This window comes from Cryptomeria japonica, chromosome 3 (assembly GCF_030272615.1).
Source record: "Cryptomeria japonica chromosome 3, Sugi_1.0, whole genome shotgun sequence".
In the NCBI taxonomy this organism is placed as follows: domain Eukaryota; kingdom Viridiplantae; phylum Streptophyta; class Pinopsida; order Cupressales; family Cupressaceae; genus Cryptomeria; species Cryptomeria japonica.
Window position 1 is genome coordinate 634,993,450 of NC_081407.1, and position 15,257 is coordinate 635,008,706.

The 15,257-nt window shown below is 37.3% G+C and overlaps 1 protein-coding gene across 3 annotated transcripts in view; it reads right to left on the minus strand.

The window, feature by feature from the left end:
• LOC131072079 (uncharacterized) overlaps nucleotides 1-15,257 on the minus strand; it is a 358,141-nt gene that overhangs the window by 316,945 nt on the left and 25,939 nt on the right. For all 3 annotated transcript variants that reach the window (XM_058008113.2, XM_058008112.2, XM_058008114.2), the window contains exons 4-7: nucleotides 12,833-12,976; nucleotides 12,420-12,518; nucleotides 12,063-12,188; nucleotides 10,137-10,199 (exon numbers count right to left, since the gene is read on the minus strand). In XM_058008113.2, the coding sequence (XP_057864096.2) occupies nucleotides 10,137-10,199; nucleotides 12,063-12,188; nucleotides 12,420-12,518; nucleotides 12,833-12,976 (432 nt within the window). The remainder of the gene's footprint in view (nucleotides 1-10,136; nucleotides 10,200-12,062; nucleotides 12,189-12,419; nucleotides 12,519-12,832; nucleotides 12,977-15,257) is intronic.

Consider the following 15,257-nt stretch of genomic DNA (forward strand, 5'->3'; position numbering starts at 1 on the left):
TCTACTATAGCTCTAATCTTTTCAGAGTCTACTCGAACTCCATCTGCACTAATAATATGCCCAAGGTATAGTAATTCTGTCATACCAAACTCACACTTAGACTCCTTGGCATATAAAGACTCTCTCTCTAGGATAGATAATACCTCCTCCAAATGTTGTGAATGTTCCTCCCAGGTCTTACTGAAGACCAAGATGTCATCAAAGAAGATCAAGACAAATCTCCTCAACTGCTCCCTGAATACCTGGTTCATACAACTCTGAAATGTAGCGGGTGCATTGGTTAGTCCAAATGGCATAACCATAAACTCAAAGTGGCCATAGTGACATCGGAAGGCTGTTTTCTCAATGTCCTCTGCTCTCATCCTGATCTGATGGTATCCGGATCGCAAATCAATTTTGGTGAAGAAGCATGCACCATGCAACTCATCAATCAGCTCATCAATCCTAGGAATGGGATACCTGTTTTTAATTGTTTTCTTATTCAGTGCCCTGTAATCGATGCACATGCGCATTGTCCCATCCTTCTTCTTTACCAGAACTACAGCTGAAGCAAAGGGGCTTTTGCTAGGCCTGATGTGCCCCATTTCCAACAACTCCTTAATTGCCTTCTCTATCTCATCTTTATGTTTCTTAGGATGACGATAGGGAGTGATCATCACTGGTTTGGCTCCCTCCTCGAGCTCAATAACATGCTCTGCACCCCTGTCAGGAGGAACCCCGTGAGGAATATCACTGAATACCTTGGCATGCCTGTCAAGAATCTCCTGTATATCTGGTGGATGACTCTTCACCCGAGGCTCCGGTGAAGTTGGCATAACTAAGCACTCTGTTGCCCACTCTATGTCATTATGTCGAAAAAGTCTCTCCATTCTCTTCAAAGAGACTACCCTGCAACTCCCATCTGAAAGTCCCCTAAGAACAACAGTCCTACCCTCATGCTGAAACCTCATTTCCAACTTTGCTAGGTTGAAAGTGAACTCAACCAGCGATGCCATCCATGTCATACCGAGGATGACGTCGTAATCTCCCATGTCAACAACGTAGAAATCATCCTCCAACTCATAGCCATCTCCAAATCTAATGTGAAGATTTGAAACCTTCTGAGTACATAATAGCTTTTGGCCATTAGCCACCATGACCCTAAAACCCTCATGCTCCTCTATCTGTAAACCTCTCCTGGCTACCAACTGTGTATCTATAAAGTTATGTGTAGCCCCAGTGTCAATGAGAGATATCACTTTCTGCCCCTGGATAGTACCCCTGACCTTAAATGTGATTGCCTTTTGGGCCCCTGTCAAGCGTGCCAACGATCTATCATCCTTAGGAATGCTGCTCTCCTCTATCGTGTTACCCTCATCTGAATCGGAGTGTTGATCCTCCCCCTCTGACTCTGACTCCTCTGCTGAAAAATACTCCATTTGATTTGCCTTAGCCTTGAGAGGGCATTTATGAGATAAGTCCCAAGGCTCTCTACACTGGAAGCACAGTTTCTTCTTTCGAAGTTCATTCAAGGTTTCACTGTCTAGTCCTTTTGATCCTTCTTTGGGTTTGTTATACTCTTTCTGAAATGGTTTTTTGTCTTTGTCCTTGCGGTAGGAAGAATCTGTTGAATGGTATTTTCCTTTGTATACCGAAGGGGCTAAATCTCGTGCCTTTTTAGTTGCTTCTGCTAAGGTGAGTGGATCATGTCCCTTCACCCAACCACGTAATGGATCAGCAAGCCCATCACAAAATAACACCAACAATCTCCTAGGAGAGATATCAGTAACAAGTATAGACAAACGCTGAAACTCGGCGATGTAAGCATCCACTGAACCTGACTGTTTTAACTGTGCTAGCTCCTTGAAATGTAACTCGGGATCCCTAGTGTCAAATCTCTCAATCAATCTTTCTGTGAATTCCTCATAGGATGTAATCTCATTATGCCCCAGAGTCACCATGCCATGATGCCACCATTCATGCGCAACGCCATCCAAATGCATAGCCGCATACTTGATAGCCTCCTCCTTAGGCATAGGATTAAGCTGCAAGTATGTATCTACCTTCTGCACCCAAGCTCGTGCGGTCATCTTCCCTGAAGCATCATAATAAGGCAAGGAAAGTTTTCCAACTTTCTTCCTCAGCTCAAAATTCTGATTCCTCCCTCCTGCTCTAGGCATATGTCTCATCCTCAAGTCCATATAATCTCTGAGGGAAATATCTGCCTAAAACTCGGGTCCACTGGCCTCCCAGTCCCTCCTGAACTGACCCTGTAACTTAGTAATCTGCGGTTCGTTCACTGGTTGAACCGGACCCCTAGGTGGGAAGGTGGGTAGAAGAGGTCTCGAGCTCGCTGTTCGAGCTGGGCGTGCAACATGTCTAAAGTTATCCGCCTCATTCCCATTGTTGCCATGTCCATTATTACCATTAATGTTATTCTCAGGGCCATTGTTGTTGCCTCGGCCTCCATTATTATCATCGCCCCTATTGTTATCGTTTCCCCCATTGTTATTGTTTCCATTGTTGGCATCACCTGGATTAATATTGATGCCCATCTGTCTAGCCATAAGCTGCAACATCATGTCCATTCGCCTATTCTGCTCCTGCTGCATACGCTGCCCTTGCTCTAATGTTCCCAATAACTGTCTGAACATTACCTCTCCCTGATCTGGACCGGTATTCCTATCATCTCGGTCACCCATACTGCTGTCCTGATCAAAGAATATCTCCTCTATGTCTGTAAGACTGGATTCTATGTCCACCTGCACGGATGAACTAGACTGCTCGCTCTGTGAGTTCAAATTTCTGTTTTGTCTTGCTTTGGTATGGCGGAAGTTATAAGGCCCCTGTTGCATGCTTAAACATACATGCTTAGCATGTTTTTTAATTCATTAATTTCTGATTTTAGTGTTTTGATATTTTGTCAAACACTTTTCCCTCTATCCAGCTGTTCCAAAGTCTCTGTAAGACCTCCACAGGATGGCAGGACTTATAGCTCTAATACCACTGTAATGGACACCCCCTGTTCGGCACTAAAGTTATGTCCTGTTTACTTAGTGTAATTTTGTCAAACAGTTGGCTTGCAAGCTGACTACTGGATTTTTTTTGGTTCTTGATTTGCAATAGGATAAATTGGATAAGCTGATATATTATTGTAAAGCTTTCAAAGTTTATTCAATATTAAAACAACCAGACATATCAAATACCAAAAACAAGAAGATTAATGCTGATGGTATTTATTTAATTCCAACTTCAAGCATACAAATCAGATCTGAAGAGCATTACAGACTATATGATAATAAACAAATTCAAACCTGAACTCCACAAGTATAGAACCTGCTGAAACACTGTTCACACACTGTAGCTGCACTATTCATGGCACTGTAGCATTTTTACTATTCACGTGGCACTGTAGCAAATCACTATTCACGCGGTACTGTAGCAAAACACTATTCACGTGGCACTGTAGCAAAACACTATTCACGCGGTACTGTAGCAAAAACACTATTCACTCGGTACTATAGCAAAACCACTATCTTCAAATCTGCACTTTCAAACCCCTGTAAAAACTTCATGCGAGAGCACCAGATGAAGCCCAATGTGTTTCCTGAATGAAAACACCATTAATCCTCCTGACTGTGTCTTTCAACAGCGAAGAGAATGCTAGCAAAGAGGGATTCCGTCCTCCAAGCCCAATAATCAGATCTCTACGAAATCCAACAGCATAACATTAATCTCATCCCAGCATACCCCAAAAGAGAGCTTTCAACCTCCATTTATATCTTCTTCCTGGATGCAAAACACTTCATTTCCTGAATGTGGGATAATACATTTTAGAATAAAATATTATTTCCCACAATGTACACATTAAAGGGAACTTTTAATATTTTAAACATTACTTTATATTCCCAACCTTATAATATAACGATAAAGTTAAATATTTAATTTAACTTTACACTTTATCGTTAAACATTAAAACATTGTTGATAATCTCTTTAAATCATTGTCGCCTTCAAACATTTTTACTAATAATTATGCCAACCAGGGAAACACTAAAAATTTCAAGTCACTGCTTGGGGACTAACTTACTATAAATAGTAAGTGTCTAGAAACCCTGTCAAAGCAGCACTGATTGGCCTGAAACTGAAAACACCTAGGCCAAAACACCTCAGGATCCCACCAATGTCCTTGTTAGCCTTCGGGACCATGTCAAAATAGGCTAACGACACCCCATATCATGTTGCGCTAAAAAGGGGACATTACACCTCCTTTATGATATTAATCTGCAAAAGCAAGTTTAACTTGAATCGATCATCATGGATTATTTAAATAATTAGAGCTAATATTATGAGTCATGTGAATAATCATAATCCACGTCATCAAAATCACAAATTAACCCCCCCAAGCATAAAGCTACATCATATCTACATACATTCTCCACTTAAACATTGATTATAAGATTTCATCATTTACACATGTTGGAGAATTTCCTTGAGTTTACCACTTTGTCGTTTTGTTGACTAAACATTCTACTCCTTATCGAGGCATTCACTTCAAGTTTCAAAAAGTTCGTTGGAGCATATTTTGCCAAATTTCTATTCAGACTGTACCTTTTTGAGTTTGTTAGAAAATTCAGTGAAAATATCGGCACTAGGAATGTTTCTTTTTTTTTTATATCACGTCCTATCCCTATTTGAGGTGCTAGGATCTGATTTAGAGCGCGCCACTAAAACTTCTGCAACACTTTCTTTAAGAGGCGCAATTTTGATTTCCCCTTAGCAATTGTTTTCTCTCACAATATGTGATTCGTTTCTTGCTTGTTTTGAACGCATCTTTGAACACGCACTTATTTCATTGCTCAAAAACGCCTGTCTAGAAAACCAGGCCCTCTAAACAAAGTTCGGTGTTTGAATCAATACCTAAGAAAATTGTCTTAAGCTTTTTGACTAGTTAAGACCGAACTTTGTTTGGGTGCTTTGACTTTTCAAGGCTTAAGATGAAATTCGATAAAACTATCAGTGTTTACTAAGGCTGTCTAAATTTAGACTTCTAAAAAATCGGTGTTATTTTCGACTTTTGAAGAGGAATAAAAACCGTGTTTTCACCCCTACGATGCTAAGGCCGATATTTGCAAAGTTACGTCGGAGTTTCAACCTTTTTAAACTTCAAGAAGAAGTTTGGTGTAATTATCGGTTTTGGAAGGATCAAAGGAAAGAACCCCTTAATTCACTCTTGGTTTGCATGAGCCGAATTTGGTCTAGGCGATTTAAAATTTTGACCCCTTTGATGGTTCAAAGGCGAAATTCAATGCTCTCCTCGGTGTTTGAAAGGTCGATGGAAATGCGTTTACTCCCATTTTGGGGAGGCGAACATCGAAATATTAAATCTGCCAGCACTTAAGCTTGGGAATCTCAGTGCTTTTATCGATATGCGCAGGGCCGTCAAAAACGATTTTACTTCGCCTTGTCATCAATCACCGAACTTTGGCTTCGTATTAAAACTTTGGCTTTTTGAATGCCTGCAATAAAGTTCAGTAAAGATTTCGGCATTGGAAGGGTCGAGGTGGAAAGCGTCTTACTTTGCTTTTGACGGCCAACACTAGTTTCAGAAGTCTTACGCTTTGGACTTTGACTTTCATCATTCTGAGGCAAGATTCGGTATCGATTTCGGTATTTGGAAGAATTTCAGGCATAAAGCACCAAAGTTAAGATTCACATCATTTCACATTGAGCCAGCTCAGCTTTTGTTGGCTCTAAAAGGGGAAATTTCAGCATTTGATTCGGACTTTTCAAGCAAAAGATCTTGCTAAATCCAAATTTGTTTCAAGCTTGGAGAAGTTTGGTATTCTCAAAGGGGATAGGAAGGACCTCTTAAAATATGACTTGTTCACTTTTTCCTGCCATAGCCGAACTTAACTCAAGTTTGGGAAGGAAGTTGGTTCTTGGTTGGGCGTTGGAAGAACTTCGAAACAGTAGTAAGCCTGATTTTGGTACACATAACCCAAAGCTCTCTCTCTCTCTCTCTCTCTCTCTCTCTCTCTCTCTCTCTCTCTCTCTCTCTCTCTCTCACATGCGGATAGCAGGTCAAAAACAACGGGGGTCCCTATCGGAGATGGGGAATGTGGACAGAGCACAACATGATTGTCATCAGAAATTGTTAAATAATCAATGTTGCACAGCACAAATCTCACAAAAATATCAGAATATAGAAAAATTGGAACAGAACTACTTTAATTGATAAAAATACAATAATTCATATGCTAGTACAAATTGTTCTTATAAATACTTAATGTACTGACAAGATACCATAGCGACAGCATTGTAGCAGTGCTATAGTGGTACTACAACAAACTAAAATGTTGAAACAAACACACCACACAGAAATGCAAACACATGGAACTCACACACCAACTGGAAACTGAAAAGACACTGCAAACTTCTTAGCTCAACTATGATTCCTAGATGAAACCACCTCAAAAAACAAGAGGATTTTCATCCTTTGCTCTTGCTTGAAAACCAAGAGGGTTTTCATATTCCAAATCTTTGAATTCCCTAGCCCGTAAGAAATAAAGAAATGGAATCCCAATTAATTTAATTAAAAAAAGGGATATGACAGTCTACCCTTTAAAAAATTGCTTGTCCTCAAGAAATGCAAGTTGAGCAGCTCTAACTCTTACCAAATGGCAGGCTCTATAATACCAGGATCCCAAATCATCCTTAAGAATATCCATGTCCTCAATTTCTTGTGTCATGCAATAGTTTCCTTCAACTACATAAATTCTGCTACCGCCTATTCATGTGAATCCTACGAAGCCTCCTCATTCCTCTGTGTTGCATGCATTTCACAATTCCCATTCTTAAATTGCTTTGCTTGTTGATTTGTAGTCCCTTGCAAAGCTCTTGTAGATTACATAGAAATCCCCAACTTGGGCTATGTGTTTTGTTCTTGCAACTTCTGTCCCTCGCAAGATAACTTTCTTCAAAACTACCTTATCAGAAAAACAAACTCACCACCATGTTTCTGCTACACAACTGTAATGTAACCTTGAGATGAAATTTTTGGAACCTTCAAAATGCCTTCTTGAATTCATCATACAGTAAATAAGGATTTATTGTAATTTATTTCATGAATATCAAAAAGATCAACTATTATGAACAAATAGATATGTGACCATTGTTGTTGGATGAACTTTAGCAAAACTTTCTTGTGCAGCAATATCTTGAGGAAGATCTAACTTTTGCTTTGAAAACTTTATCATTTTCTACCAACTTATTCTAAACTTCAGCTAAAAAATGTAAAATCTAATCACAATATGTTTGTACCTTTGTTTGTCGTTAGCTGCATGCCTCTTGCTGAGTTTTAGCTATCTTACAAGTTGGAGTTCAAGTGTTTTTACTTCTTGTACAAACTGCCTCTTACAAACTACATACTGTTTTAAATATTCCTTGATCTTGTCCTTTAGTCTTTCAAATTCTCTACACTAGGAACTTTGCTCCTCTTTGTTTCTCAAGTTTGTGGCTTATTTCCTTGATTGCATCTTGAGATCCATTGGAAAACTCCAACTTTTATTACTGTCCTTCTACATAAACCTTTCTACTTGATTCTGTAAGCTTTTGATTTTAGTGTTGTAATTCTTTTCAAAAGGTTTATGTTTCTCTTTTCTACAACTTGGGGTGGTAGCACTGAGTAGATTTGGCAGCTTGGAAACTTGATTACTACTTCATGATGTGAAGAGTTCCTTTATCTAGTCATAGTCTTGGAGACAAACATCTGAAACTGATACTATATTCATCTTTAACATTTGGAACATGATAAGTGTCTTTCTTAGCCATCGATGTGAATGGAACCTTGGTTGCTCATACATTGTTTTCTTTGTGGATGGAAACTTCCATCATTATTTATGAGATAGGGCTGAGTGACTCATTTGAAATTCCCTCGACAACGATCTCTTTTCCTTTAAACCAGAACTTGAGCTCTATGGATTAATAGTTTTGGGAAAATTCTCCGAGGGAGTGTAACCACTATACACTCAAAACTATGTCAGTTTCTCCTAAGCCCACAACATAAAAATCATCACATACCTTGCATTTTCCTATGATTTTGAAGATTACCTGATTTTCTTGGTGTAATGAATGGTGAATCTATCAACTACTAAGACATTGAATCCTCCAAATTCAGCAAATTCAAGTTCACTTTTGACTACCAAATCCTCCTTAATGAAGTTGTGGGTAGCTCTACTATACGAGTATCGTGGTTCGCCAGCAATAATATTCCCTGAACTCTAAAGGATGATATCTAGGCACTCTTGAAAGAGAAGCAAGCATACTCCACTAGTGTCACCATCTTCAAAAATCAGATATGATTTTTGTTCTTCTGCCACCCTTTTTGGCTCAGGTTCTTGTACTCCTTGCTCACAAAAGCTACCTCAATGTAGTGTATTTGGCCCACCTGTAACCAGGTTCCCAAGGCTCCTTGCAAGTGAAACACAATTTCCTCCTCATGAATTCATTTATGTTATGGTGGTATGCTCTTCTAGGGCTTCACATGAGACGCTTCTTTCTGGAAAGTTTTCTTTGGCTGATCCAAAGGGAGTGCTTTTGTGTAAAACTTGTTTCAGGGCACTAAAGTCTCAAGTAAAAAGGATTTCTTAAGTGTTTATTGGAGAGATGGAGGGTCAAAGACCTTCACCAAGTCTCTAAGAGGTTCTGATAATCCTTCCATGAAAAGAACATAAGTCTCCTCTCTAACACATAAGGTACCATTACTAATAATCTTCAGAACTCTACAACATTCACTATTCCACTTTTTTTTAATTAAGTCAACTCCCTAAAAAAGATCTCAAGGTCTTTCTTATTCAATTTGTTTATTACTCTCTAGCTAAATTCATCATGTGTACCGATGAAACTACCTTTGGGGGACCAATCCATGGTACCACCACTATTACCTTTTAAATGAAAGGTAGAAATTTTATAGTCTAATTTTCATAATACGGTTTTGTGAAAAAAATATATCTAACTTGTAAATCCAAACATGAGTTGTACATTTGTTTGACCTGTCAAAAGCAGGAAATTAATAGTTTACCAATTCTATGTTGCAAATCTTTGTGACGCTAATTCGCATTTTCCCTTCTCTCTCTCAATCTTCAAATTGCAAAAATTGGCCAGAGACATTTATGCATGAAATTTGAGTCCAAGACCTCTGTATTCATCAAAATAGGCTACAAAGCTATCTCCATTATAGTTTTCTCCTTCTTGCATCCTCACAGCAACTTGAACTTGGATTCTCTTGTCTTTAAAAAGGGATTCAATGCCATTTTTGAGGGTTGTGGAAAAAGTTTTTAAGGATCTGAAAAGACTTTGGGCAGTGACTTGATTGTTTCTGTGTTTTTTTTTTCAGGGTGCACAACCAATAACTACAATATTTTGTAATAAATAATAATCATACATAATCTGATCTGAGTGTATATGAATACAAGCTCTCTATGTGTGTTGTCTCCAATTTCTAATTCAGTATTCTTTTGAGCAAAATAATCAAGTATTGTGATATTTATCAGTGAACATTTGATGCACCTATGTTATTTTCATTGTTAGTCTTTGCTCAAGTAACAATGTAATTTCTTTTATTGAAGATAATCAAGGATACTATTGTTACAAAATGGATTTTGAAGTAGGACCATGTTGTTAGCCCTTTGCAGGTCAAATTATTAAAAGTTGACAGTTCTCAATTGACCAGTGGAGTATATTAGTGTGTTGTGAATGAATATGTATGCTGTGTTGACTCTATCACCCTAAATAGGCACCGATCAGTCCAGTTTCTCCCATGGCATCAGAATTGATCACAAAACGATATATACATCTGTTGCATAATTACACTCGGCATCAGAAAGGAAAATCCACCTAACTTTTGCAGAGCCCAAAGTGCAGAGGAAAACACGATTGAAAGTGTTTCCTGTTCATTGGCCTAACTTTCAACAGCTTTGAGCATAACAATTAGGTGAATCTTTATGAGTTGCTGGAATACAAGTTAGGGAACCAACAGGGAGAGAAGGTGAAATTATGTCTACATACTAAAGAAACTGAACTAATTACTTGGAATAACTCATTAAATTCAATTCCTCAATATTACATATCTAACAAAGACAAAGAAGAAATTCTGACCTGTATGGACATTTGTCCAAACCACTGCTGCAAGTTTTCATCCTTTATCTTCTTGGACAATACCTGCACTCATATCAACCATCATTACATCAAAGTTAGTTTTTCAGTCAAAAAAACAATTATTTCTGAACATAAATGAAAAAAGCATGTTTTCAAATATCAAATTTACCATGTTATTGACTCCACTTGTCAGCTAACTAGAACTATATCAAAGTCCACAAAGGGCCAAAGAAAATCAATCAGAAAGGAGCATGCAAGCAAGAAACAACTACTACTGAAAAACATAAAACATCAATCATTGAGTCTCCTGTTCACGGAAGTGGTTAGAAATCCTACCAAACCACATAAGAAAGAAACCTTTCTGAACAGGTAGGAAGCTGGTAACACATCCCCTGTGTTCTTTTCTTTTCAAAATGTAACTGACCCTCAAAAATGTCAAAAGAAGAATCCCAAGCTGAAAATTTATCAAAAGCAGGCATAAATATATAGCAGCATACAAAAATCAGCAAGCTACATTAATGGGAAAAAAGAATTACATATTAACTGCAATTGGATCTAAAACATATGCAAAAGCATATCCTAGTCTGAAAAGGTAGCAAGTAGGCATTAAAATATAACAGCATGAAAGAGAGACAAGATACATTGAAGGAAAGGGCAAGATAAATAGTCTAGGCCAGAGAAAACAGGTAAGTACAAGGTTAAAGAGGGATATGAATTCCTAACATAGGGAGGAAACACTAAACATTTGTGGAAGCCATACTGGTCAAGTTATGGAATTCCAAAATCCTTAGTTTTCCTATGGTTGCTGTGAACTAACTCAATCTAACTCACAGAAAAGGGAATTTCCATAATCCTTGTGGTTAGTCATGTTTAAAAAGCCAGTGAAAAAACTAGTCACCTCTTGGTCACTTGTAAATTTTCTGCCACTTTATGGTTTGGGTTGCCTCATGATCCTCAAATAATGGTCACAAGGTGAATATCTAAAGAATCATCCTAATATAAGTCGAGAGAGACCCCTTATTTCTAGAGAATCAACAAATAAATTGCTATAATGGTCACCAGCAGTTATCAAGATTTTTATCATTCAAGATCTGATGACTCTTCATTGCTAGAGGTATCATCCTTCATACAAAGACATCAAAAAGGTTTGACTGAAAAGATTGCTTTTGCCCTATTTCTCAGAGTCAACAGTGGGGAGACTTGGTGGACATGCACACAGTCCACCAAATCTTCAAACTGGACTGTGCTGTTGTATGAAGAACCTTCAAAACATAATTAATCTGTGCATGGAATCTTAGCCCCAAATGATTTCAAAGAGAATCAGATGGAACCTTGCAGTGGCTTCCGTTCACATCTTCAGTGACTATAAGTATGTTTTGCATATACAACAACAGAAGGGCATTCCATAAAACTGTACCATGCTAAGAGCTGTAGCAGTCCAAATCTTTCAAAGCCAGGCACATCCTCTGTATGATGATAAATTTTGAACAGATAGTAATTGGGTGGATGCTCAAGATTGAAAATATTTTGGAAGTCGATAGAGGTGATTGGGTATATCTAGCATTAATACATTTCACGAAAGAAGAAAAACAATTGAGAATAATTGCACATTATTGGAGCCTGAAAGCATGTAAGAGATATTCCTTCCTGAATAATTTTCTAGAAAAAATCCAAACCAACATTGCAGAAGGAGACATCTGACAGATTGAAGACCAGCTTTGCTATAGAAAATTTTGTTTATGCCATAACTACATGTCTTCTAGAACATTAAATACATTCCCTACATTAAAGATGAACATCATGCATATCCTTGTTACAGTATTCCATAAAGCCCTGGGGAGAAAACTACAAAAGTAGAGAAATAACATGAAACTGAAATTTAAAAAGCCAGGACCAAAGACGTAAACATTATAACAAGCTTCATACTTTAGATCCAGAGAAGAAATCAGAAAGTTCTTGCATGCGCTCTGCAGCTTGAGACCTGCATTTCTGCCAGCGATCTTCCTTGTCTTCCAAAAGCTTACTATAAACCCGTTTTAACTCAAATTCTAGCTGCATATCAAGCACACATATACTGCTTAATTTGTTATCAAAGATGTACAAATTACTACAAACATTAAACTGTTACCACTCTGTGAGTTAGCAAACAATACATAAATAAGTTCAAACTAGAAGAGTTTTGGAAGAAACCTATGAGGAACTATCTTAGTTCAATTATAACTTGCTCAAAAAAAAATTATTATTTCAGAATATCATAAGCTTTATAATCAAAGCAGGTCGTACCTTTGCAATTTCTAGGAGCAATGACAGCAATACATCTTCATTCACATTATGACTATTTCCCACAGTAATGATTAAGTCTCGAATCTTTTTGTTGACAGTCTGCAATTTACAAAGATGTGACATCAAGCAACCCAAATACAGGAATCCTTGAAAAGGATATATCGAATAAGTAGAAAACAGTAAAACTACTTCAAACAGTTAATCCGAAAACAGAAATCCTTGAAAAAAAAGAGGTCTAATTAGTAGGCATGGCTAATAATAATATTCTGAAGGCTAAGAAGCAAGTTTATTCTCTGTTTGCATATATAACTAGATTTTCATCAATTACAATCACAACATCAGTATCTAGGACATCAGTAGAGACACATTATTAAAAAAAGAACCAGAAAAAAGAGAATTCGACAATTACTTACACATCGATGTAATAGGAGCCAACGAAGAGTGACATTACAGTTTCTGAGAGAAGACAGAAGATTTTGAGTGTTACTCATAACATATTCTGGGGTTAAAACACCATCTGACATAAGACCTCTCAAGTCGATTAAAAGATCCTTAACCTGAAAGAGAAGAAAAAATAATTATCTGATAACCTTTTTTCATTGCTTTGGATAATGTGCATGGTGAATTTTGGTTATTCAATTTTAAACAACATAGAAGCCTAGTTAAATATGTACATTTCAATCAACTTGAAAGTTCCTAGACTCTTTCTTCCCTAAAGAACCCAATAGCATCTTTGAAATCATAATAAATATCACAAACATATTTCACTTGTAACCATTATTCCAAACTCTTTAAGATAGTTTCAACAAACCTAATAAACATGCCAAATGCAACTGACTGCATTTTGCAGTTTTCAACTCACCGATAACACCAGTAACTTAAAAATAAAATAAACAGCAGACAACACACCCCAAGTGCTACATCCTAGGATAATGTTTATAATGCTGTTCATTTAATTCACACCATTTACCTAAAACTTCTATATTGCAAATATGGAAGCCTGATTGACATGATAAACGTAAGGCAGCCACCAGGTAATCTTGAAATTTCAGGAACAAACCAAACAACTGACTTAGAAAGATCTTAAGAGTCTGCGAAAGCTTTGTACGAGATTGTTGATCAGCAAGGAAAGCAACTTGAGGATGTTGCATCTTTAAAGGGTGATGGAGTTATCCCATAGACAAATAAATTGGGCAAATGGTCATATAAATTTCCAAGGATGATTTGGGATCCTAGTCTAATTGAGATTATCATTCAGGAAGAGTCAGAGGTATTTGATTTGCATTGGTTGAGGACAAGCAATTTTGGAAGGGTGGACTGTCATGTACCCTTTTCTAAATAATTTAAAACAAAAAATATATATATAATAATAATATTTTAAGCTAGCCTATTAACTTTATTTAATAACATCATAAACAGGTGACTTTGTATTATTATTATAAAGAGGGTCTAATGTAATGTTATGTTATATTAAAAAGAAGTGTTTCTACACACTTCTGGAGAGATTTAGGCAGAAGGAATTTTAAAATAAAAGAATGTTTATAAAAGGAAGAGTTGGGCTCAGAAGAAGAAAGCCTTTTCTCTGAGTTTGAGCACTTGTGTTCAGCTCCACACTTAAAGATGAAAACCCTTCAGCGTAGGGAAATTGGAGGACGAAAACCCTCTTGATTTCCATTGTTGGATTGGAGGAAAAGAAAAAGAGCCTATTTTCCATTTCAGGTGATTTCATCCAAGGATTGCATTTGTGCTGAAAGTTTGAAGATTGTTTCTAGATTCAGTTTATACATTTGAAGATTTATGGAGGTATTGAATATTTCATATCAATTTCCAATTTCAATTTGGGTTATGGGATTGTCCAATGTGTTGAAGATTTCAGGTCAAGTACCAAATTTTGGTGTGAAGGATACAATGTTTTAATTCCATTAATCCCATTTCATTTGCTACCAAGAAGCAAGTCTTATTTGCTGTAAGTCAGAATATTCCCATACCATAGTGAGGATATTATTTTGGCCACACATCTACTAACACAAAGTAATGCTCCTTGTTGACACTCCTTGTTGATAGTCGGCACTTGCAGACAATCAAAGGAACTTCTATTTTAGCAAAAAGGCTCTTCTTTGGCAAAGAGAATAGAGAATTTTTCATTCACGGACACTCTCGCTGAGGCTCTGCAACTTTTGACGCTTCCTGGGATGTTTATCACAATACAGCATCCTTTGTTTTTGCATGTCATTCTCAAAAGAGGATAGGATTCTTAGCATTTCTATTTTGCGTTGGCCTAATGAAGTCGTAGTTCCACGATTTTAGACACGTCAACACAATGTCATCAAGGTTATTGTAGGCTAATACAGTGGATAAGGGCCCCATTAAGGGAGTCAGGTGACCTTTGGGGAGGTTTGTGAGGCATTTCAAGAGCTCAAAGACAATTTCCTAATTTTGAGGAGGGGCTCCTTTTTTTTAGGAAACTAGCAATTCACCTAATGACCACCTTGAGCTTGTGGAACCTTGCAAGCGTCATTGTGAGCCTTTTCAGTTGTTCAGTGACTTTAATGTTTTAATTGAATAAAATAAAGGACTTCTTATTAAGTTGCTTTATAATAGTAAAAAATTAAAGAGAGTCCCCCCATGGCATGCCTCTTTAGTAGTGTCAAGTTGCTTTTAAAAAGAGGAAAGGCTAAACAATGTTTAAGTGAGCCCATGAAGAGGTACGCCCAAGGAGGAGAAGGTAGATTAAAGTTTAAACAATAAATCAAAAATGTTTTGTTAAAATTTAAGTTTGCAACCCTAAAAGGTTCGATTACGGTTTGAGGAGGATAAAGTAACATTGGGAACCACCAT